At 45.7% G+C, this 25,918-nt stretch overlaps 2 protein-coding genes across 6 annotated transcripts in view; one reads left to right on the forward strand and one right to left on the reverse strand.

Moving 5' to 3' along the window:
* The window catches only part of USP35 (ubiquitin specific peptidase 35), a 31,263-nt gene extending 21,564 nt beyond the window's left edge, over positions 1–9,699 (forward strand). For all 4 annotated transcript variants that reach the window (XM_054078456.1, XM_054078436.1, XM_054078466.1 and 1 more), the window contains 6 exons: positions 2,787–2,945; positions 3,371–3,564; positions 3,684–3,777; positions 5,283–5,389; positions 5,937–7,152; positions 7,823–9,699. In XM_054078456.1, the coding sequence (XP_053934431.1) occupies positions 2,787–2,945; positions 3,371–3,564; positions 3,684–3,777; positions 5,283–5,389; positions 5,937–7,152; positions 7,823–7,993 (1,941 nt within the window). In that variant the 3' untranslated portion in view covers positions 7,994–9,699. The remainder of the gene's footprint in view (positions 1–2,786; positions 2,946–3,370; positions 3,565–3,683; positions 3,778–5,282; positions 5,390–5,936; positions 7,153–7,822) is intronic.
* A 1,501-nt stretch (positions 9,700–11,200) lies between these two features.
* Positions 11,201–25,918, reverse strand: part of GAB2 (GRB2 associated binding protein 2) — a 103,815-nt gene continuing 89,097 nt past the window's right edge. For both annotated transcript variants that reach the window (XM_009566444.2, XM_054075993.1), the window contains 4 exons: positions 23,374–23,464; positions 21,491–21,593; positions 20,554–20,679; positions 11,201–18,806 (listed from right to left, as the gene is read on the reverse strand). In XM_009566444.2, coding sequence (XP_009564739.2) covers positions 18,663–18,806; positions 20,554–20,679; positions 21,491–21,593; positions 23,374–23,464 — 464 coding nt within the window. In that variant the 3' untranslated portion in view covers positions 11,201–18,662. The remainder of the gene's footprint in view (positions 18,807–20,553; positions 20,680–21,490; positions 21,594–23,373; positions 23,465–25,918) is intronic.

Below are 25,918 nucleotides of genomic sequence, written 5' to 3' on the forward strand. Positions count from 1 at the left end.
CTCTGTCAGCTGGACTAAAAAATTATCTTCAATGCACTCCAGGAGTCTCCCAGATTGCCTACAGCTTGCCATGCTACTTCTCCAGCGTATGTCTGGGTGGTTGAAGTCCCCGAGTAGGAGAGCTTGTGAGTGCAAAGCCTCTTGTAGCTGGAGGAAGAAAGCTTCATCAGTTGTCTCACCTTGATCAGGTGGCCTGTAGTATACACCAACCACAAGATTCCCGTTGGTTCTCCCATCTTTAATTTTTACCCACAAGCTTTCAACCTGTTCGTGGCTATTCTTCGACAGCTCTTCACATTCCATCCCTTTCCTGAGATAAAGGGCAACATCTCCACCCCTCCTTCCCTGCCTGTCACTCCTGAACAGCCTGTAGCCGTCAATACCCACATTCCAGTCATGGGACTCATCCCATCACGTTTCCGTGATGGCAACCAGATCATAGCTTTCAAGTAACACAGTAGCTCTCAGCTCCTCCTGCTTGTTACCCAAGCTTCATGTGTTAGTGTAAAGGCACTTCAGCTGGGCTGCTGGTTGCATCACCTGTTGATGGCCTTATATTGGGTGGCCTGTAAAGCCACGCTGACATTCTCATCAGCAGTGGCTGTAGTGCTCTTGCAGTTGTTTTAACCTGGTGTTTGCCAGCCCTGCACGTGGAAGAGGAGGTTTACCTCTTCTCTGCTCTTGCTTTTAGATCACTTGCTTCTCCCAACCATCCTCTCTTGTGCTGAGCCATTCGTATGGTTATCTGCTGAACTGCAGTGTAAAAGGAGCCCCGGTGAAATCTGACCTAGCAGAAAATCCTGATGGTCAGTATTGCCCATCTTGGTCTGGGTCAACAAGAAAGCTACATTATTGCCTGGAGAAGGAAAGGGGAAGAAATGGAGGGTTTGCCCAGGACAGGAAGATGAGCAGAGCTATGCTGACCCAGGCTGACTTAGGATGAAGTTTCAGGGTCAAGTGTGGAAGATACAGCCTCATATTTGTTCCAATCCTTTCAGCTGCGATGTCGCAGATGTTGCCAGTCTGACTTCAGGATGCATTAGCCAAACCGTTTGCATTGGCAGCAACTCAGAGTGGTTAGGGAGTGGAGGAAGGGAATATATTCTTAAACAGCCCTTGCTGCTTCCTCAGCAGGTGTTTGAGTATCCCTTGGACTCAGCAGGCCCCATCCCATGTGTGACTTCAAAGTGTTGCCAATACATGGCGCCCATTACCATAGCTTGAAGTGATGGGTCATCTTTCAAAGCATTGTACAGTATCAGCACAATAAGACTTGAAGACTTGATCAGAACACTTCCACTTCATGGATTCTCCATTATTTAATACAAAAACATTTTTAACAGCATTTGAATCGCCTATTTCATTTCCACAGTAATATTTTATATTTTCTTTTGCTGTTGATACTAAGGCACAGCTCTGCTTGCTGGCATTGCCCCTGAAATGCTGTAGTTAAAAAGCAAGGCTGAAGTCAAAGGCATGCTTGCAAGTGATTGAACTGGTAAAAGAAGTAATGAAAAATACTCCTTTTAGTGCTTGATTTTATACTTTTTTGTTAAAGCCCTTACGTTTGGCTTTTTACCTAAAGTTCACAGAATAAACAGATAGGGCTGGAAAAAAGCAAAGCTAGCCAACAATTTTAACTGATGTTTTTTCATTCCCAAGCCAGGGACACTTTAAATGAGCCTGAATTTCTTGAGCAACTCTTTGGTTTCTAAAAATAGGGTCATTTCAACAGATTGTCTTCAGTTGGGCGTCCAAATTTTGAAACACTCCAAAAGCTGTTGGTTGCTTTTGGCTTGAAGTTTCCATCTGCAGTGCAGCAAGCACAAATTTCCTCCCCTATTTTTTAAAAATAGGGCACAAACCTTATCTTTTTGTGTTTGTCCTGGCACTTTGAAAGGGTTTTGAGAATTGTTCCCATCACAGCTTGGCAAATATTGGCTTAAAAAATGGAACAGGTGTTTATTTGCTTCTCCAACAAAACTTTTCTGATGGAAAGGAAATAGTTAAAATCACAAACATTTTGAGGAGAAAGAGAGAGAGAGTAGGAAGAAAGGAAGATGAAAGGTGTAAGAAAGGTCCATGAAATGGATGGATTTGGGATCCTGAGACTTTGCTCCATGATTGCTCTGGGGTAAAAATAACTTAATATGTAAATATGAAAAAGGGTGCATAAGTGCCCAGGGTCACTCTAGCACATCTGCACGTTTGGGAAGAGGTTATTAATTCTCTGTGCAGATGTGGAGTCAGCAGAGGGTGCCCATGAGCAATGTATCATTTATGCCGGCATCTACTTGTTGATTCTTAAATTTTCTACATGAAGGCAAAATAATAAATGTGCTGTTTATGTGCCTGTTGCCATGCACCCAGCCATACTAATTCCAGTTTAGTTTATACAGTATAAAATAACACATAGCACACCAGACAACACTTCTCGTGGGCTAATTAATCTATCTTGTAGGTTTGAATGCCTGGAATTGGCAGTCAGCATGAAATGCTCCTTTCCACTGCAGATGTGTATTTTAGTAGAGATTGATCTGCACAGAGAATGGAAATCACAATGCAGTAAAGCAGCAGCACAAACATACTGCACGAAACCCCATAAAGTAAACAGAAGGATTGCTGTTAAGTTCATAGGGTGAAGGATGAAGTTCAGAATGGGACTGAAGTAAAAGCCTGTTGACTGTTCTTTCTGCCTGGGAGTGAATTTTTTTCTGTTACATGTGTGTTAAAGCTCTGTGACTAATTTGGAGCCATTTTTGATGTTGTGAAATTTCCTTTTCCAGCTTCTCCCTCACATCCCCAGGCTGGTGGCCTCTCTGAAGAAGGAGGACTCCAACTCTGCCGCCAGCTCCCTGGAGCAGCTGGCTGAGCTCATCCATTGCATGTTCTTCCGCTTCTCAGGATTTCCAGATCTCTATGAACCAGTCCTAGAAGCAGTTAAAGTAAGACATACACCTTTTGGCCATTTTTCTGTTTTCCATGGTGTCTTAGTTTGCAGCCTAGTGCAGAGGGACTATCCTACTGGTAGTGATGTCCTAACCCCAACACCTCGAATTGTGGTGGTAGAAGAAAGGGTTCAAAATTCTGAGCTTAAGTCCCATGCAGGCAAGTTGAGGGAAGATACTTCTCTTATGGTGGGCCTACAGGAGTCCTAATTGTTCCTGTGGGTTTTAGGTACAACTTGAATATTGAATGCCTCTAAAGGATCAATAGTAGCAGCTATACTTCCTTGCTTGGATACATGTTCATATGAAGAGCAGGGGAAATGTGTTGCATGAATGCTGCTAGCAGAGGAGTTTTGCAGTTGACTGTTACTAATTCTTCACATGGAAAATAACAATTTGTAACACAGATCTCTCTTTCGAAGGCTCTTCCTATTCCAAATGAAGACCGGATTAAACATCTCTTGGGACAAAATGCTTGGACCTCCCAGAAGAATGAGCTGGCCTGCTTCTACCCACGCCTGGCATCCAAATCGGAGACGGGAAAGATTGGGTTAATTAACTTGGGAAACACTTGCTACATGAACAGCATCATACAGTCTCTTTTCATGGCTTCAGAGTGCGTTTTTGCTCCCTTGTTCCCACCCAAAACTGCTCTGAGGTTGCTCATCATAGCAAGGTTGCACATCCCACACGGATTTCCATCTTACAGTTTGCATCTCTGCTTCTCTTTTGCAGCTTTCGGCATTCGGTGTTGAATTTAACTGAGGGCAACTCCCAGCCCCTGATGACAAAGCTCCAGTGGCTCTTTGCATTTTTGGAGCACAGTCAGGTAATTATTTCATGTTCTAGTTATTTGTTTGGACTGTCGGCTGCGGAAAGGCTCGTCTCCAAGTTGCTTCCTGCCGACTCCAACATGCTGATAAGGAGCTGTGGATCTTGGTGGGTTTTTATAACAGGACAAATTTTGTTTATATGAAAGAGGCTAATTTTGGGGGTGGAGGAGGCAAGCTCCTATCACCCATGAAATTGAGCTATGTTCACACCAGGCTGCCTGTCTTCAGCCTGCAGTCTTCCTGGGCTGGACTGATGTAATAACTAATAGTTTTGACAATAAAATCCATTTGGTAATAGTTTACATATGTGGCCTGATGAAAAGCCTGTTGGTATAAAGCAGAGGTCTTTGTTTCTTGCTATGCAGCAAGGAAGAAGACTGGAGCAGCTCACTTTTTTCCTTGCTTCACAGCAAAGCACAGGTAATCGATGAAAATTACCTTAAAAGTGTTTTTGTGAAACCCCCTCCCTTTTATTTCTAAATTGTCTGTATTTGAAGGAAAGAAAAAAAAAACAACCCAACAAACCACCCTTAAACAAATTGATTGTGATTCCTTTTTTGACAACCCTGAAATTTAACGTGAGCAATTCTTTGAGATACAGCTAGATCATATCTAGCTCCTCTCTTGAAAACATATCTTCCTGTCCCTAGAAAGACATGATTTTAAAAGTCAATGAATTTTCCCCTGCTGTGAAACCAGTCACTGGGGCTTCTCCGTTTTCCAAGCCTTGACTGACAGAGCTGGCAAGTTGCAGTGTGGTATTACATCATTACAGATGACTTTTAGGGGAAAAATATAAACAACTTGGGAAATTTAATATTTGGTCATAGAGGAGCCTAGCTTTTGATGGAAGGTTAGGGTATGTGTGATCTGTGATGAGCAAATCCAGAAGCGTATTTGCTTGTTGTGCGGTTAATGGTTAATAGTTTCCTGCTAATTTCCTAATAACCTTCTAGTTATTTTTGTTCAGGCTGTTCTTAAAGTCTCTTCTTTGCCAAAGACAGGTCTTTTTCCATGTTAATTAGACAGCAGCTTCCTAATGGCAGCAATTACAATATCTGGTAACAGAGATTACCTGCCTGCAGCGATCTGAATGATTTTTTTAAGAAAGGATTTGGGAAGAGGGATCCTGATCAAATTAAATGGAGCATCAAATTAAATTCAGGTTGAATGAAACAGAAATCTCCATGTTAGCCCAACAAACCCTTTCTAAAATTGAAGGAAGGGATAAACTTGATATATTTTATAGAAGTATATGTAAAATAATGGATGAAATTCATCCTTTCAGTCCTGGATTTCAGCAAACTAGGACAATCTTCCCAAGCACTGGGATAATCTTTTGTAGGGGAAAAAGGGGGGATACTGTCAGGCACACAAGTGCACTCTGCTCCCAATGAAGCAGCCAGAAAGACCTTTCTCTTCCCTCTCCATCCTCTTATGTGAAATGTGAACCAGATCCCCCAGGTTAAAAGCACTTTTCCTTCTTCTGTGTTGCTGCCAGCGACCTGCCATCTCACCTGAGAGTTTCCTCTCTGCCTCCTGGCCACCCTGGTTCACCCCTGGTGCTCAGCAGGACTGCTCGGAGTATCTCAAGTACTTGCTGGACAGGTATGTGGCAAGCACTGTGATTTTGGAGCCTGGTGACAATGGCATCCCTAGACCCGATGTAATGTTTAATGTAGACCCACGAGCAAATGGGACAAGTGGCTGAGACCCGGAAGAGTTGGGAGAGTAGAGGCTTGGGGTGAAAGACAGTGAGACTGGTCCAGGGCTCCATGATAAAGTCCTATTTTGGCTGCCTTAGGGGTAAGGTCAGAACTTACTTCAGCTTGAAAATTTCTACTGTTGTTCTGAAGGCAAAGAGAATTGTACTAAGTTTAGAGATTTGATTTTTGCCTTTCCCATACCTAGAAATCCTGAATCTCTGGTGTGCCAGCAGTCCTTCTAAAAGAAGGGGGACAATGGCATATGGTGACCTCGGGTTCTCAAATCCTGCCCAGCTCCTCTCCACCTTCCTCCCACATCGTCAGATCCCTGGGCATAGATAGATTTTACCTGGATTAACCCTTGGAGTGAAGAACAGAAACCCTCCTTTAGAAGCTACCTCTTGATGTTGTGTCAGTGCATAACACAGTTTTTTTTCCTCCTGCCAAAGATTACATGAAGAAGAAAAAACTGGAAAAAGAATCTATCAGAAACTCAAGGAATCCAGCTTGATGTCTCAGGCGATGGAGCACCATTACTTAAACAAGACCCTGATTGAGAAAATGTTTGGGGGTAAAATGATGACAAAGATCCGCTGCTTGAAGTGTCTGAATGTCTCCTCCCGAGAAGAAGCCTTCACAGACCTGTCCCTGGCTTTTCCCCCAGTGGACAGACATATGGATGAAAGCACATCTGTTTTACCAGTGGAAGAAATTGGCCCACAGTTTGTTGAACATCCTGAAAATGCAAGCCAGCTAACAGGGTCTCCCTGGATCCAGAGGAAGCCCCTCATGGCCAAAGACCCTGCAGCCTCACTGATGCCAGCGGAAACATTGGGTTGCCAGGAGCCAGGAGAAGCCGCAAATCCCTTAAGTGACAATGCTGTTGTTATGGATGCAGCCAAAGACCCTCTCTTGACTTATAGGGAGCAGGCACGTGCTCCAAAGGACTCCAGATCCGTCCCAGATTTAATCAACTATTTTCTGTCCCCAGAGAGACTGACAGCAGAGAATAAATACCACTGTGAGAAATGTGCATCCTTGCAGGATGCTGAGAAGGTGGCAGAGTTGACGGAAGGTCCTCACTACCTTATCCTCACACTGTTGCGATTCTCCTTCGACCCACAGACGATGAAAAGGAAGAAGATCTTGGACAATGTCTCCATCCCTGTGGTGCTCAAGCTGCCTGTCCTTGTTGCCCCAGAGGAAACTGAGGAGGTTTGCCGGACTGGGAAAGACAGGGCTGCCCTGGAAAGTGGCTTCATGTCTGTTGTGTATGACCTCTGCAGTGTGGTGGTGCATTCAGGCATCTCCTCTGAGAGCGGCCACTACTACTGCTACTCCAGGGAGTGCACTGACACGGTCCCCCATGGGCAGCCCCGCGATGAGGCACTGAAACCAGCCTCTGACAAGCAGCTGGACTTCGAAATCCAGTGGTACCTTTTCAATGACACCAGGGTTTCCTTCTCCTCTTTCGAATCGGTCAGCAACGTCACTTCTTTCTTCCCTAAGGACACTGCCTATGTCCTTTTCTACAGGCAGCGGCCAGGCAGGCAGAGCTGCCCACTGCACCAGGCTCTGGCTGAGGCTGGCTGCCTGCACGGTGAACCCCCTCTCCATAAGGACTTGATGGAAGCCATTTCCAAAGATAACATCCTCTACTTGCAGGTAACTCCCACTGCTGTGCACAGCAGGGTGCAGTGTTCTAGCTACCCGGGATACTTTCCCACCCATTCAGGTGGCAGCAGGATTGTATCCTTTGGATAAATCCATGTGTGCAGATACCTTCCTGCTCCCTGAAGCCAAATCCCCCCTTCTTTTTTTAGCGCCCACATACAAGCAAATTACAATTTCCCGGTGAAATTAGGTGGTGTGGTTAGTGCAAGACACCTTGTGGCCCTGCTTGGGGCTGACTTGCTGTTTGCCACCCCAGGCAGCTCTGCCTGAAATTTTCTCCTAAACTGCCTAGGAAAGATGGATGAGTTGGAAATACAAAGTAGAGCAGATCTCATGCAATTCAGTGGAGTTCCATGCTTTCCAAACAAGTGTCCCATAGGATGTGAGTAGCATGGGAGGAAATTGAGGGGTCCTTCGTCTTGCAGAGGTGACATGGAAGGGCTGGATTTTGGTCCCTGGAGAGATGCAATGCTATGTTGCATCCCTCCCACCGAGCTCTAGAGATGAGCATGTGATCTGGTCACCCCAGTTTAATATGGAGGAAGCTCCCAGGGGTAACTAAACAGGCTCCCAGCTCCTCAGGGAACCTGGGAACATCCCCCTGCCTGGGTAATTTATCTGCAGATATCCTTCTGTTATTTCTCCCCCTTCCTTCTCCCAGGAGCAGGAAAAAGAAGCAAGGAACAGAGCTGCCTACATTTCTGCCTTGCCAAAATCCCCGCTGTGGTGGAGAGACTTTGACAGAGACAAGGATGATGACAGCTCGCCAGGGGGCTGCGGCCCGGCGACAGGCGGCAGTGGATCTGGCTCCTTTCATGGACTGGTCTTCTAGCCACTGGGTTAAACCAGACAGTCAATGCCCGCTGGGCCAACCCGAAGCAGAGGATCCTCTTCCTCACCCTGATGTCGGTGAGCATCTTGTAGGACGATTTGTGGAACATTTCAATGGAAGAGGACTCAGGGGCTGATTTGGAGGCACCCAGAGGGTCCCATTGCTTCCTATGCATTTGGTTTTCACGCCTTAATGTAACTAAGCTAACACCGAGATGAGCAGCTGCCAACAGCTCAGCAAAGTGCCCTTTTGCTTCAGCGTAGCTGTGTCTTGCCTGCTATGAGCCATATCACTAGCCTGAGGAGAGGACAGGGATGGGAATGAAGAGGGAAGAGGTGGAGATGGAGGAGATGGAGACAGGGATGGGGATGGGGATAGGCATGGGGATGGGGATGGAACAGTGAGGCCTCAGGGAAGATGTTCCGTGCACATCCCATCTGCAGCCCTTCACATGGCACTGAGTCAGTTTTTCAGGAGACCTCTGTTTGATTGTTTTTATTTAATTTTTTTTTTTAGAACCTACCTTGACACACCTCTAAAGGTGGAAAAAGGCTGAAAAAAAGCCAAGCAGCCAACATGGCAATGCTGCTGTGCTGGAGCAGTGAGCCTGTAAGTCTGCTTGGTCGCAGCGAGTCGTGGCAGGTCAGCCGGGGGGGTTTTGTGCAGCATTGCAAAGCACCCGAAAGAGACTGAGGGCTGTAAAATCCCTTTAGACAAGAGAGACTGACCTGGCCCATTTGGGTTTTTCTGGGCTCCAGCAAAGACCTGTTGTGTTACCAGTGGATGCTGTTAGTGTACACTGCAGGCCCAGACGCACAGGTGTTTTTCTAGGCTTTTCTTTGTTTCCATTGAGATATCTTGAACTGAGCAGCAAATGACAGAGCCTCCCACTAACTTTTTTTTTTTTAAATGCTGACATGCAAGGAAAGTAACCCAACCAGATATATTATATCAACCCAATATGGATATATACTATATAAATCAATGAATTATATAAATCAGTTATGGGACAGGACCTGGTCTGAGTGGAAAGTCAGCCCAAGCCCTGAGCTATGCATCTGCAGGATTGTGACTCCCTCTTGCAAACCTCCCCAGCCCTCCTTCGCACCTGTAGGAGAAATTTCTCTAGCTCAAATGGCAGAGTCTTGTGCCTTAGGTCCTGGGTGCAGGGCCTAATCCTGACATGGGGTATTGGAGTGGGAATGTTGTGTTGCCAGGTAAAAAAAGGCAAAGCACAGACATGCGAGTAGAAAATCTGCTAGAGAGGGTGGTCGGGATCAAGTCTCTGGTGTATAGTATTGTATTGTTTCGTAGCCTTTCCTATATATAAGTAAAGGAAATTAATTAGCTCAACATGGAGGCTTAGCGTCTTATTGCAATACTTATATCTGTTGGTCTGATGGCTCAAAAAAAGAGATGGGGAAGCTGATGGGAGATGAACATCCAATTTTGTGGATGCAGGACAACACTGCAGAGTGGTGGCTTGGAAGTGGGGAGCAGGCAGAGGTGGGATGGGGTCCCCCCAGCCTGGAGCTGTGTGCTCTGAATACAGATGACAAGTGGTTTTGTAGATGAGCAGTGGACTGTTAAAGCAGTGCTAAGATGAAATAAATACATACCCAAACCTGAAGTTATACAAAATGTACAGCGTTTCATGTTGCTGTTGTGCCAGCTCTCTGCTTTGTGCTGGCGTGTCACATGGAGGTATTTTGTGGGCCACGTGCTGGATGGTGCTTTTGCAGGAGACTGTCTCAGCTTTGATGAGATCCTAATCTAAATAATCAAGGCAGGTAATCAACCTAATATGGAAAATGGAGAGGCTGTATCACAGCTACACTCTTTCCTGAACGTGTCTTGTTTATTCCCCAAGGTTTTTTGAGATGAGTGGAGGAAAACTGCATACAGTGCTCTGCATGGATGGCAGCCTGGATAGTTTCAACAGTGTGACAGGGTGATCTGGTTTGGTCCCTTTTATTTTCTATAATTCTTAGTGTTGGAATTCCCTCTCATAACTCAGCCCTGAGCCTGTGTTTTCACAGGGATTTCCTTTACTAGGGAATGGTCAAACTCATATCTCTCCAAATTAGACGTAAAAATGTTATGAGGGACCATGTCAAAGGCCTTGCAGAAGCCTGGTATAGCATTAGTATAGTACATTACTATGCATGGTATATCAATTATAGTACATACTATATTAATGTTATTAATAACAGTAATATTTGTATATTGTATAGCAGTAAAGTATGTACTATAGTGCACATGACAGCATGGCCTTTAGTGTTACATGTGCCTTTACCTGAGGAGAACCTTCTGTGAGATCTTTAGCTCCAGATTCGAGATCCCAGCTGTGTGCAGCTCTGAGGTGATGCTATGCCTGTCTAAAAAAGTGGGTTACAGAGGTTATGCTCTAGGGAGATGTCTTTGCCAGGTGACTTTTTTAAAAAAAATAGTAAATATAAGTGTCTTGAAGGGGTGGGGGGGTGGACTTTTAAATTGGGGAAAAAAGATCTGGTTTTGTGCTTAGGTTTTATAGGTGATTTCATGTTTTGAGCTGAGGCTCATGGGTGCTGAGCTGCTGATGGACAAGAAAAGTAGCATTTGTCCTTGCCCTGCACACACTGAAGTTATCTCTGGAGCAGATATGTAGTATGAAATGCACTTTAGCAGCTGAAAAACACATGGTTTGTGTTCTGGTACCAGGAAAAACCCTAACTGCATCCTAAAGGCCTTCAATGCACAGACAGGACACCTGAAGCTGCAGGAAATACTTGGTGATATGCAAGGAGGATGCTCTAAAGCCTTTAAAGGTACTGCATAATTCAACTTGATCCAGTCATTAATTGCCCCTTTCTTTCCTCACTCTGAATCCATGCTAGGAGTCACCATTAGAATCATAGATTCATAGAATCACTAGGTTGGAAGGGACCCACTGGGTCATTGCGTCCATCCATTCCTAACACTCCCTAAACCATGCCCCTCAGCACCTCGTCCACCCGTCCCTTAAACACCTCCAGGGAAGGTGACTCAACCATCTCCCTGGGCAGCCTATTCCAGTGCCCAATGACCCTTTCCATGAAAAATTTTTTCGTGATGTCAAGCCTGAACCTCCCATTGAGAGATGTCTTTTTACTATCATTCTTTTATTTTCTTGTTCCCTTGCCGCTGCATACACAGTACTTAAAAATGAGATCACCTTCAAGTCTGGCATGTACCATGTTTATTAACAGCAAAAAAAAAGTATTATCTAGGCTTCACTAGAGACCGATTTACAGGATAAATAATTGTTCAAATTACTTAAAAAACAAACAAACAAACCCCAAAAGAATAAATTAATAATTTAAGTGATTAGCTGTCCACAGTGATTTGAAAACTTAATAACCATTCAAACAGTGACACCACAAGAAGACACATACTGTATAGTTTGCCACAGATTATTCTTGTCCTTCCTTCTACAAATGGAAAAAAAAATTAAAAATACTCTTCTTTAAGAACAGTCATAGACTTTGAAACACACAAAACAACTCTGCGAATTGGCTGCAGAGACAATGGCTTCAAAGCCGGGCCCTGAACCCACCTCGCAGCAGGTTAAGAAACAACGGAGAAAACTACCCTAATTTGGCTGAGTCTGTTCCCACACAACAATGCCTAAAGTCAGTGGGGACCCATTGACTTGGCCAAGGCAAGTAACTACTCTAAAGGTTTGGTCCTAACCCTATGGGATTCATCGTTGGGCTCTCTGTGAAGCCCAGGGTCCTGCTCCTTTTCCCCTTCCACGACGTGCTTCAGCCACCACATCCACAGGGCTCTCAAACGAAACATGGTATTTTGAGGGTCAATGTGGCAGCAGAATATTGAAGCTGTGCAAATGGCTTTTCCCCCACCTCTTTGCCAAGACCTTTTCCACCTTGGTAATTAAGCATAAGGGTTCTTTAATGAGTTTGGCAGAGTGGGATGTGCAGTGTCCTGTGTGATGTCGTATATGACAACAAGGTAGCACCCCATGCTGTCCAGCTGTTCTACGAAGATTCAGACCAGCTCTTCGCATTGTTAGATGTCAATTAATTACACCAGACACGTTTGTAAGGTGGGGAAATGACTACTAAAAACCTTCATTTCACAAGCTGGAGAGAAAGTGGAACACAGAGAGTTCAAACAGACCCCTTCATCCCACAAAGATATAGTGTGGTATCACCCAAAGAATGACAATAGAAATAATGGTTTCTTATCTCCTGGTCTTGGGGCAAACCTCTCCCATACAGTCAATCCTCTGGCTTACAAATGTATTCATTATATGTTAACAATGTGCTGCATTGAAAAGAAGAGCCTGTTGATTGAGAAGCAAGTCCATTGAGAAGCTCTGGCCAGTGCTGAAATTTGAATATCACATACCAGGACCAGCTGGCTGTGATTTGGTAAGGGGAGAGTTGTTGACACCTTGGCTGGTGACACCTTGCTACATATCAACTTTTCTAAACAGCAGCCACTGAAGTAGCAATCCGATTAACAGTACAACTCTAGAAGTTGCAAACAAGTAGATAAAATTGTGACTACAAGGATGAGACACAAAGGACAGGCTGACGGGGGGGATAGACTGCTCCAGGCCAAGCAGAAACCATGACTACAAGGTGTACATGTCGACCTGCAAGAGCTCCATTAACAGTTGCAACAACGTTGTGTACACGTGAGGAAGTTGGTGCTTTCTGAGTGGAGAAGAGAGACAGATGGACTCTAGACTGGTTTATTGACCCTTGTGATTTGATGCTAGACTGGTCCCTCTGATTTTCTTGATGGCTTTTTGGTGGTCACGCATGTCCTCTGGCTCAGTCCCTGGCTGGGGTTGGGGTTAGGCTCTGCTCTTCGCCCTTCCTGTTACAAGTGGGGCTTCTCTACAGGCACAGACCCACTCCACCTGTCTCATCCAGACGACATCCCTCCAATGGGACACACAATGCACTTGTCTACTTTCACATGGAATAACAATGCCACCAAGTGGGAAAAGACTGACAAAATGCAAGCTTGACTTTAGGAGATCATCACCTTATTCCTCTCCGAGGCCAGGAAGATCCAATAGTACCACGGCACTACTTAAACATCTGCCTACTGATGCCCATCACCACGCAAGACCTGGGCATGAGTCTACCCCTCCCAAGGAGCCATGCTCAATGGGTGACCAAAGGGAGACAATGCTTCCTGGTACGCTCAAGGGACTAGGACTTCAGAGTGTCGGGGCTTGCCTGTGGCTTTAGAGAGCCCTGGGTGAATCCTAACAAATTTAGAGGTGCAAGCTGTCCCTCAGTTATCTGGACTGTGTGTCTGTGTCCTGGATGACTTGGCCTGGGCCAGCCCACCCTCTCCGAGGTGCAAGGGATGGTCCCTGTGTATATAAGGCCTCCTTGCTGGGCATTATCACCTTAAGGATTGAACTGTGTCTTGCCACTTGCCTTCATGGCTGGATAAGAGGGTCTGGCCCTATTTAGGATGCTACAGACAGAAGATACTTCTTTTTGCCCCTTCCCTCACATGGAGGAGTCCTCATTCAGCCCTGGCAGCACAGGATCTCAGAGTATATCAGAAGGGAGAGATGTCTCTAGTCCCATCATCTACACCAAGCAGGGTAAGCCATGTGGTCTGACCCTCTTGCTCAGGGATTGATCTAGTCTGGTGTTGAGAAGCTCCAAAGATGAACATGGCACAAACCTCTTGGAACATCCTATGAAGGCATGGCATTGCTGCCCCATAATCAGCTCATGGGAGCTCCAGAACAAGGTGTCCCCCAGCCAGATGCCCACCACCCTTCTGGTACAGCTTTTCCTGCTCGGGTCAGTACTGGGCACATGGCCTGGGGCTCCCTAAAAGCCAGAGCTCTGAGGTTTCATGTCGCTGGGCAGGATGTCCCTCAGGGACAAAGCATCCTGAGTAAATCCCAAGAGTAGTGGGAGCTCACCTCCCACCAGTGCATGGCCTTTAATGAGCAAAACCCCTCCCCCAAACCCACAAACATTTTCTGTAGATCTGACTTAAGACTCATGTCAAAGGAGGACATGGTGAGGACCAAGACTAAAATCTTGCTGGTAAACACTCCTTCCTTCACTCTCAAACTCACGTTTCCCCATATATAACCCTTGTCAATGGCTGGTGGCCCTGGATCCAAATCCATCTTTGTTAGCCCCCAGTCAACCCAAGCCTTAGCTACTTTTTTGTTCTGGCTCTGGATTTGGCCCCATCTGCCAGACATTCAGCTTTGCCCTGGCACAATCTGCATTCACATGTATTTTCTTTCTCTGCCTTCAGACTAAGCCTAAGCCTGGCACTCATTTAGAGCTGGAAATGTATTTCCCACTGAATACTCAAATGTCAGTTCATAGCAAATCAGCTCCAAGGCAGCTCACGCACCTCACCAGACAGAGGAACCATGAGCTGCAATCACACATTCACAGCAAGGGATACACACTGTTGGAGAGTTCTGCTTTTAAAACCACTAGCTTAGTAATTTTAAAGCTTATGGAGAGCTTTAAGCCATGGCCCTGGTACTCCATTAAACTAAGTATTGAGGTCATGATACTTGTCTCACAGACAACCCTCGTCCATGAGCACACACACATTTAAGCACATTCCTTCTCTTAAATGGGACCATAGAACTGAAGAGCAGGCTCTGACGCGAAGACTCCAGCCATTTTAATTGCAATTAAAACGAATCATTTGCAATGTTCTAAGCTTCCTAAAATACCTGCTTCTAACAAAAGAGTCAGTCATAATTGAGCATCCAAGCATAAAGTGCATGTGATAAACTCAATGCCTTCAGGACAAAGTTCTTGGCAGTCCATGTAATTAAACCAGCTGCTTTTCAATATGGTTTAAGACTAAATACTGCACAAACATTAATCATCAGGGACTGCTGTAATCAGCACAGCAACCGTCAGGAATGACTGTTTCCACTGCAGTCATTGATTACCTAATGGCTTTCAGGAGGGGTTGATATAGTCATGTCTATATGGCAATGCACGGAGTCTATGGGCTGCTACTTAGTTTGGAAGGGCCATTTGCTTGGTGCTCAGCAGAAAAAAAAATATGGAAGAATGTATCTGTTTCCAGCAAAACACAAATCTCACTGCAAAGCAGGGAGGGACCAGCAACCAGCAATTGCAAAATAGCTGGGCTGTCTTGGTCTTTGGTCTGCAAAATGCAAAGGGCCAGTTACTGAGCACGCTTGTGAAAGCAAATCTTGAAAACAGGAGCACTGAGTCTGGGAAAAGAGCTACCCCATGCCACTGCCTGCCCCATGAACAAATATAGCCATTTGTGGGATGTGGAGAAAAAGGACTAGTTTCTCCAGTACAATGAAAGCCTTTTCCAGTCTTAATTAACACTTCAGATTAAATGTGGGAGTGGGCCCTGGATGCCTCTAGTCCCTGTGCAGAAGCACGGGGGACCAACTCAGCTAAATGCATCCCAGTCCATTTTGTTGTCTCTCAAGCCATGGCACCATCAGAAAAATCTACTGCTGCTGCCTCCTCCTCACCTGCCCACTTTCACAGTATTTTTGGGACTTGTTGAGTTGTCTCTCAGGTGGAGAAAAAGACTCAATCTGCGCATGGTTTATCACTTGATTTCTCCAGGCTTTTAGTACAGATCGAGACTTTTTTGACCTGGAGCTGAGCTGAGGTTCACCTCAAGAACAGTTGCACTATTCTACTAAGAGAGACTCAGAGCAGCATAAAGAGCTATTCCCAAAATTGCTGCTGCAATCCACTCCAGAGGTGGATGCCTTTTAGTGTGAGAGGAGAACAGCACAGTTTTGGCAGGGAAATACATTCAGCATTCATGATAACCTTTCTCCCTCAATCTCATCTTTCTTTGTGTCCACTTAAATGTTTATAGGATGAAATAGGAAAAAACCAGCTTCCTGCTTGAGTCACATGTGCTTTTCGATGGGGATGGGGAGCTCATTCCCATCTGGGTGAATGTAAATTTCAGTGGATCAACCCAAATGTTTCATCTCCCCTGAGATGTGGTGATGAAAGGGGCTATAGAAATACAAAACCCTATTACTCTGGTCTTCATTTCATTATCTCACCATGAAAACGTGCAAGCCCCCAAGGAGAGGCAGAGGTCCTTGCGGGCCATAACACACTGCCCAACCTTCAGAAAGCAAATGGCTGTGCTAAATCTCCCCCTTTGGGTCTTTATTTTTTTTTTCTTCTCCTAGATCATTATTTTTACCATCAGCATTAGGATATTTACTTCATTATTCACAGAATCACAGAATTGCTTAAGCTGGAAAAGATCTTTAAGATCATCCAGTCCAACCTTAAACCTGGCACTGTCAAGTCCACCACTAAACCATGTTTCTAAGTGCCACATCTACAAGCCCTTCAGGGTATTCCTGTAAAAAGCCAATACTTCAATGTCTTAAAAAGGTCATCAGAGGTTTTCCATTAATATCCTTCCCTTTCGTGGTGTGTGAGAAGAAAGTAAAAACTCTTTTTGGAAGTTCAAGACTTATTTTACCAGCACTCAGCCCTTAAGGGACTGGTATTCTATCCCTGTGTGGATCACAAAATAACAGAATGGTTTGGATTGGAAAGGACCTTAAAGATCATCTAGATCCATCCCCCTATCATGGTCAGGGACATCCCACTAGATCGGGTTGTTCAAAGCCTCATCCCACCTGGACTGGAACACCTCCAGGGACCTGGGTATTGACAACTTCCCTGGGCAAACTATGCCAGTGTCTCACCGCTTTCGCACTGAAAAAATTTCTTCCTAATATCTAATCTAAATCTACCTTCTTTCAGGTTAAAACCATTAGACCTCACACTATCTCTAAACTCCCTGATAAAGGGTCCCTCTCCAGCTTTCCTTTAGGTCCTGTTTAAGTATTGGAAGTCACATGTGGCCCTTTCCAAACTCAGACCAAGACTAAACAAATGTGTTATCACTTACGCATCAGTAATCAATACAGCTTGGTGGTGTTGGTGGAACATAGAGCCTGTGGTGCTGGGAGGGGTTTAGCTTGCAGAAAGAATAGCTCCAGCTATTTAATAAATATTATTACCTAATCTTTCTAAAGTCTCCTTTGTTTGGCTCTCGGTTTGCAGTTGGCCTGTTTATCTATGTCAGCACTTGCTGTCTGGCAATCAGGCTGCTCCACAGCAATCATTAGTCCTTCCTGTTTTCATGAGATCATGAATTATTATCTCTGCAATAAACTGCCTCTTCCTTCTTGGCTCTCTGAGCCTGGCAGCTGCCTGGGGAGCAATCCCAAAGCTTGGATTTTTCAAGGAGACTGGCAAGGGGCAACAGCACATTCTCATCAATAATGAGTCTAAAGTCATTAACATCAACAAGCCCCATTTCTGTGTTGGAGAAATGTTGTTGAAGATGGGGAGAAAATACTCAGTCCAGCCTTTTGCACCCACCACAACCCAAACATAATACTATATCAAAGCTAATATTGAAACAACTTGCCCTGACTCTCCTGACTACCTCTTCCCAAGCCTAAGGCATCACCATCAACCAACATTTCAATTACTCCACTCTTTTCCTCCAAGATACACATCCCCGGACTTCCTCATCCAAGACCACTCTGCAGTCCAGCACCCACTTCTCTCATTCCTTGCAACAGCCTTCTATTTCCTTCTATCACTCATCCTCACCTCAGTCCAGATATATAGGGTCTCCAGAGCCTCCCTGTACTCCTCGCACCCAACCACAGAGAGAATTGGCTTCTTGTGATGGCCAAGGATGTAGGACTCTTACTCTATGGGCTTCCTTTGATGCCACAAAGGGCAGATTTTAGTTCTTAGGGACACATTCATAGACAATTGGTTTCAGGCAGGCAGTGGGTGAGGACTTAAATTCTGCCATCTAAAGCCAATGTTTCTACCCCATTAACTTTGAGAGATGCTGGAGAGCATCAACACCACAAGACACGCTAACACACTTAGTCATTTTGTGTGGGCATGCATGTGTGTGTTCGTATGCTGGCATACACATGTATGTATGATGGGACAAGTCATGTGCTTCAGGGTCAGCTTGACGAAACAGTTTGGATGCTTTGCAAGCTCCTGAAGGTTAACAACCACAACCAATAACATGGGGGCTCTCCCACCAGGAGAAGAATAGCCCTCAGAGGTTCTGAACATATTTACAGGAGATAGGACAACAAAAGTGATTTCAAAAGGAATGATTCTTGCTCAGTTTTGGGAAGAGGGCAACAATAAGGAGTGGGGAATCAGAGCTGGGAAATGATGTCCTATGAGAGATGTTGCAAACCTGCATGGCACGGTTTGGGGATACAGTATGGAAGAAGATGGGGAGCGATGATGCAGTGTTAGCATACATAAGGTGGCTTTAATAGGTGTAAGCAAAAGATGTGTAGGGCGAAACCTGGTATTGCTAAGTTGAAGTTCCTGGATGGTGCATCCAGCAGCTGAAGCACAAACCTAGCCACCAAACATAACTGGTCTTTGTCACTGGCAAACAGTATCCACCAAGTCCTCCCCTGAAAATATAGGTATTTTTGTCATAAAAGAAACAAAAATGAAGCCCCCCTCCCCTCTACAGACAAGTCTTAGAAATCCATCCCAAGTGGAGCTGGCAGCTTGGTGAGGCCCCAGATGGGGAAAACCACTAGCACATTTTCCTGTTTCACTGACTGCCCCAGTTGCTACTGCTTCGTGCTTTTGGTGGGCTCTGAGGACTGCCGAACATCAGTCCACTCCTGCATGGTGCTCTGCAGTGCCTGCGTCTTCTCCTTGTCCACTTGCACGTAGTCAACCTTCTCATCTGAGGCGGCTGATGAGGTGGAGGGCTGTGGGGAGGAGAAACATGGCCATTGCTTGGTCACTTATCAGCTCCCTGCTCCTCCCTCTCACCCCTTCCCACAGCAGTACCACGGGTGCTGCAGCTCCACTGGCACATCCCCTGCTTTCCTGCAGACTCCACAGCTCATCACCCTCCCTCCAACCTCCCAAAGGGTCTTGGATGAAAGATTTCAGTCTGCTCTGCATCTTGCTTGCGTGAGACTGCAGTGCAATGACACCTGGGTCTCTATCTCCATGCCAGCTCTGGGACATGAATGTTTGGTTGCAAACGTGTTATCTAGCTGCTCATACTGCAAACTCAGTGTTGCTTCTTGCTCATTTTCTTTTAAAGAACTCAAGAACTCTTATAGATACACATAAATCCCAGCTCCATCCGTCTTAGCTGTGCTGACTCTACACTGTTACTGCACTAGATCATTTTGATCCCTAAAACAACAGACATGTCTGCAGGTTCATCAAGGAGACCTGCTGAGGGAGGAGGAGATACTGTTCCCTGTACTTTCCTGAGCCCTAGAACTTTGTCTGTCTCTACAGGTATTTCAGAGGCCCTCCAGCTGATTGCAACTCAAACCAGATAATTATTTAATGGTATAAATTTCCCTTTCCAGGCTGCAATAGAATTTAAATCGGTAATACCTGCAGGAACATTGCTGTGTGGAAAGAAACAATCAAGGGATGGCTGTCAAATAATAATAAAAAAAAAAAAGACCTAACCAGTGGAATGCTTTGCCTAATAAACAATGCAGTGTTTGAGAAATTTGAAGGCCAACTCTTCCCACAAAGATTTATACAATGCTTTGTCCTTCACTGTCCCCTTGCTCAGGTGCGGCTTCACTTGAACCAGCTTCTCCCTCCTGCCTTCAGTTTGCTCAGGGTGGCACCAACCAGGACCTGCCTTTGGTCCCTCCCCAGCCCACTCTGTCACCCTTGGTGTCCTCTTCATCTTGGTATATGGCCTTGCTGGGGAGGCTGTGAAATCGTCATCGTCTGAGACTTTTAAGCTTCATCTGTCAATTCTGGAGAGATGGTTTCCTTTGGATGTGGGGAAGCCCCAGGGTCCTTCCTTGCCCTGTTTTCCTATGATTTGCTTTAAGACGGTGTTTGTTTCCCCTGCATATGAGCCTTGAGAAAAGTCACCAACATCTGGGGCTCTAGGAACTTCCACATTTCCACACGACAGAGGCATCCCATTCCCAATCCATCTTCTCCCCATGGCTCTTTTTCACCAGGCAATGTCTTGATGAGCTCAATGTAATCTATCTTTTAAACATCAGCTTCACTTTTTGCCAGCAGTTTGTGGCACCCCTTAAAAGCACCCAACTGACAGGAGACAGCATTTTCTGAAAAAGTTCCTGAAAGTATATCAGAAGAAAACCCAAGCCTGGTTTTGGAGGACTTGTTGTTCTGAAGGAGGAAAAAACCTTTTCTGATACTTCTTGGAATTCCTCCTGAATATACAATCTCCAGCTGAATTTCTGGTCTCATCAGCATCCTTGAACCCCTGCACATCTATGCATGTGGTGACATTTCCAGCAAGGCTACAGACTTGTCTGGAGACTGAGTCTCACCTAGAATAAAAATAGCAGTGGATCTGCAAGAAAATTCATGCCTCTGAGGCTGCTGTTCCACGTACTAACCCAAAGTACCAGCGCTTTGGACCATACTGCTGCCAATGTGCACAAAACCCCTTAAAATGCGTCACTTTCAATCAGAAGATTATAAAATCCCCCATACCTTTCTGTGTGGCCCTGGGGAGCTTGGCTGGAAGTCCAGGGCCAGATAATCCACACTCCCTGAACTCTTTTTAGGTGCTGGGCTGTTGGTGCCACTAGGAACAGGAGAAGCAGAAATGGGGTTTTGCTAATGCAGGGAAGAGACAGGAGAGATAATGAGGATTAAAATGGGAAGAAGAAAAAAAAATGGAATTAACAAAACCTGGAAACAAAATGCCTTGGTGGTACTTTTTTAAAAGAGGTCCCCATCTGTGTATGTGCTCAGTTGCCTCTCTGGGACCAGAGTGTGCTCTTGATTTTATCTATCTAAGCAGTCCTGCAGCCTTTGTATTGATTCTATTCACATGCCTGACATCAGATGTGGGCTTCAGCATGTCCCAGGAACCACACCTCAGTGAGGCCAGACCAGCTCTGGGACCTTCATTAACAACAGCTATGCTACACAGAGCACAGATTTCCTCTACCCCCTTAGTTACACAGCCTCAAAAATATGCTTCAAGTCAGCAGCTTTGTAGAGAGAGACAAAATCCCCTCCCTGTAAGCAGTGTCACTCCCTGCTGCTGCGCCGATAGCCCCTGCCCTCCACACAAACATGAAGACAGCAGCGATTAGGGGAAAAGAAAAAACCCAGGAAAAAAGCAACTTAAATTAGGAAAACAGACTGTGACAGATCATAGACATTTTTATGCCCTCTTAATTCCTGGCAAAGTAGGTGGTATATATTCCTGCTCTCTTATAAAGTTAAAACCCAATGGGACATGTCATTTTAGGAACAAAAGACACTGTTTTGTGCTTGTAGGTATGTACATAAGTATGTACAACACTTTCATCACAATGCTATCTGAACACTTTCATGTCATGAGCTAGGAATGTGTTTGCAGAGCTGCGGAATGTATACGTCCTGCCAGGATGATATATCTTAGCTATGGGGCCCTTACCATTGCCACGTAGTTCTCCTCGCTGTCTCCCGAGTCAGTGCTGGTGATGCTCTGGGAGGAAACAGGGCGACAGTATTGCAAAGAGCCGGCGTTGAAAGTCTGGCTGTAAGGACAAGGGTCAATGTGTTAACAATGGCTACAATGGGAGAGGGCAGCACCTGATGCCTTAGAAACATCACCATGCTCAGGTTTGGGAACTAGGCATGAAGAAGACCTGGTGGCATTGAGGTTCTCCTAACCTGACCTTCCTGCAGGGCAGAGAGGGCGTGGTCTTCTTGTATTTTCCTTTCTAGGTCTTTTTAATAACACCTTGCTTGTATATTCTCACAACTTTCCTGCCATCAGCTACATAAATCAGGCTCCATTAACTCTTTTATCTCACAGGGAATATTTAATCGTGGAGGATGCAGGGCCAGCTTTGGTGCAACTTCTCACCTCCAGCCTCACCACAGCGCCAGGATTTTCTTACTGTGCAGGGCTCTATCCAAATTTTTTGCTGGAAAACAAAACCTTGGAGGCATCATCTTACTTTCAATTGACCAAATCTAATTATACAGAATAACATAATGCAATCAGCATCTGGCATTAAAGCTCATGTCTTAAAAAGCTATTTGTTGCCTTGCAATAAAGGCAGGGTCATATGATTAGCTGATAAGGAAAAAATCCATTAGCTTCTCTGGGGTCAGACGTCTTGTCAATCAAACCCCATTTGTTGTTTCCTGATGCAGTGATTTCAGCATGCAGCGCTCATGCCCTGCAGTCAGTCTCCATACAATTCAATTTATTAGAGGAGTCACAGCAGCCAAGCTTTGCTTCTGCCTTTCATTGGACATCATCAGACCGCGAATTAGCAGCAGAACTGGAATTGTGCGAATCCTGTTATTTTTGGCTGGCAGACTTTGCTCTGAAGTTCTTTGGTTTCATTTTGCAGACTTCCTCCAGGCTAGGCTTTGCTTTCAAGGCAATCAAACCACAGCTCAGTCAGACCCTGAGAGCGTCACCCTGCATTTTGGGACAGCAGCAGGGGTTTTGGGTGGAAGAGCTGGATGTGCCCTGTGCTCTCTGCGTGGCTGAGTCTAAGTGGCTCAGCTAGGTCACAAGGTGCAGTGGACCACAGGTTCTGTGTCAGACACACAGCTCTCTGGCTGATGTCAGATCCCAGAAATAGGAAATATCTTCAAGAGATCTTAATTAGCTGCTCAGCCACATGCTGGGCTTTTATGTGGAATCCTGATCTAAATGAATTTATCATCCTGCCACCAGCTGTAATGTGGTGAATATAACTCTGGCTCTTACAACACTTGACTAAGCTCATGAGGGGCCCAAGAGAGGAGTCCCTCTGCTTCAACAGCACCTGACCCAAGTCCTGAGTCTGGTTATGATGTGACCAAGGAAATCCTTGAGACCCAACTCGCCAAGGTGTGGCAGGTTATTTTAGGAAAGAATTACTCCATAAATGCTCCTCTTCCCAGATAGCTCCTGAAGGTAAGGTATTAGGCAAAGTGGACTTTTACCCCAGTGTGGATGTTTGCATGGCACGACCCAACACTGCAGCTCCTGTTTCTAAGACTGACAAAGAATACAATGAGGACAGAAGGGATCATCCAGCTTTTGGAGAAAGTTGGTTCTGCATCCAGAATCTGGGCTGACTTCTACCTTGATTCAAGATGACCCCTGAGAAAAGTGCCCCTTCAACAAAAAGAAATGGCGAGCCAGAAGAAACCTCTGCAGCAAGCAGAGGCGGAAGGGCAGTTGACATCTCCCTTATACTCAGCCAGAAATGTTAATCGATGGTAATGGTGACCGTGTGGCCACCAGCAAGAGCAAGATCAGAGATCTGTTGTCAGAGCAAAGCAAGAATTCATACCCCAGTCATTACTCACCTTGGCCTGGACCAGGATTTTGTGACTGGCGATTTGAAGGGAAGCTCATCAATGACAGTGTTGTTCCTCAGGTCAAGTGGTGATGGCTTTGCTGGGGAGGAGAAAAGCCTTTATTTAGAGGCAGCATGTTCCTACAGTGCAGTGTCCATGACCGGTACAAGAGGGTCACCAACAAATTGTTGGTTGCTTCCCGTTCTTCTAATCAGTCTCCCAGCCCTCCTTGCTGAAGACGAATACCTCCAACCAAAATCCCTGCACTCATTTATGCCACGACTGGGGGAAAACAGTGACTTTCTCCCTCTGACCCACAGCCCCAAAGTGACTTTTGGATGGCCCAGGGAATGGAGATCTGCTAAAAATGCTCAAACCTCGGAGTATAATAAACACATTCATTAGAGAGCTGTGATAAGCTCTTAGATAAGGAAAAGACCAGGCTCTGCCAGTTCCGAGTTGCCTCCAGCCAGTGTGTTTCCCCACAGAAAATGGGAAAGGACATCTGCAGGGTAACATGAAAGCTCTTCTCATCATGAGTGGTTCACCTGTGCTCCAGTCCCAGCCCTTGCCAAGCATGTTGATGGAGTTATGCACTGACACCCTAATGATGGGAGCCCTCCTCCTTGGCATCTCCTTGCTGACCTGTTTGGCAATGTTTTTGGGAGGGATTTGGAGGATGTAGGCAAAGTCCTGAGGGAAGCGCTGTCTAGAACCAGCCAGTAGGAAACAGTAGGAGAAATTTGGGTCATCAGAATACTATACAGAGATTTTGGGGTGGAGCATGGGGAGGGGTGCAGGCAAAGGGGGTGAAATCCTGCCTGTGATATGCATCTCCTGCATAGGCCAGGAAGGTTTTGAGAAGGGTTTCAGCTTATTTGCCAAAAAATGAGCCAACAGGGAAGAAAAACCAACTTGCCTGAGCAGAAAGCTTTGGGTGGATCTTGGAAAAAAGGGGAAGTATATAAGATTTGGAAGAAGGGGAAGGCATCTCAGAAGGACTACAAGGATGAAGTGAGATCATGCAGCGAGAAAATCAGAACAGCTAAAGCCCAACTAGAACTTAAGTTGACCAGTTCTGTGAAAGATAATAATGTTTCTACAAATATATTAAAAATAAAAGGAGGGCTAAGGAGACTCACCATCTTTTACTCGAACAACAGTGACAAACAATGAGGATAAGGCTGAGGTACTTAATAATTTTTTTGCCTCAGTCTGTAATAGTAAGGTCAAACGTTCTCTGGGTACTCAGCCTCCTGAGCCAGAAGACAGGGAGGGAGAGGAGAACAAAGCCCCAGTGATCCAAGAGGAAGTGCTTAGAGACTTGCTTGGCCAATTATACATTCACAACTCTGTGGCACTGGATGGGATTCACCCGAGGGTATTGAGGGAGCTGTTGGAGGTGCTCAACAACCCCCTTTCTGCCATCTACCAGCAGTCCCAGCTGATTGGGCAAGTTCCACTTGACCTGAGGTTGGAAAATGTTATGCTCATTTACAGAAAGGATCGGAGAGAGGATCCAGGGAACTACAGGCCTGTCAGTCTGACCTTGGTGCTGAGGAAGGTCATGCTGCAGGTCACCTTGAGTGCTATCATACAGCACACACAAGACAACCCGGGGATTAAGCCCAGTCAATATGGGTTTATGAAAGGCAGGTCCCGACAAACTAACTTGAACTCCTTCTAAGACGAGGTGACTTGCTTAATGGATGAGAGAAAGGCTGTGGATGCGGTATACCCAGACTTTAATAAAGCTTTTGACACCATTTCTCACAATATTCAGCTTGAGAAACTGGCTACTACTGGCCTGGACGGGCATACCTTCTCATGGGTAAAAAACCAGCTGGATGGCCAGGCCCAAAGAGTCACTGTAAATGGACTTAAATCTAGTTGAAGGCCAGTCACAAGCGGTGTTCTCCAGGGCTCAGTGTTGGGTCTAGTTCTGTTCAATATCAATGAACTGGATGAGGGGATTGAGTGTAATCTTAGTAAATTCGCAGATGACACTAAACTGGGAGGAAGTGTCAATCTGCTTGAGGGTAGGAATGCTCTACAGAGGGATCTGAACAGGCTGGATTGATGGGCTGTGGCCATCAGGATGAGGTTTAACAGGGCCAAATGCCAAGTCCTGCACTTGGGACACAACAATCCCTTGCAGTGCTACAGGCTTAGAGAAGAGTGGCTGGAAAGCTGCCTGGCAGAGAAGGACCTAATGGTGTTGGTTGACAGCTGACTGAACATGAGCCAGCAGTGTGCCCAGGTGGCCAAGAAGGCCAGTAGCATCTTGGCTTGTAAGGCCAGCAGGACCAGGGAAGTGATTCTGCCCCTGTGTGTGGCATTGGTGAGGCCACATCGCGAATACTGTGTTCAGTTCTGGGCCCCTCACTACAGGAAAGACATTGAGGTCCTGGAGCGTGTCCAGAGAAGGGCAATGAAGTTGGTGCAGGGGCTGGAGAACAAGTCTTATGAGGAGCAGCTAAGGGAGCTGGGGTTATTTAGTCTGGAGAAAAGGGGACTGAGGGGAGACCTTATCACTGTCTACAACTACCTGAAA

This window comes from Cuculus canorus, chromosome 1, assembly GCF_017976375.1.
Source record: "Cuculus canorus isolate bCucCan1 chromosome 1, bCucCan1.pri, whole genome shotgun sequence".
NCBI classification, from domain to species: Eukaryota; Metazoa; Chordata; class Aves; order Cuculiformes; family Cuculidae; genus Cuculus; species Cuculus canorus.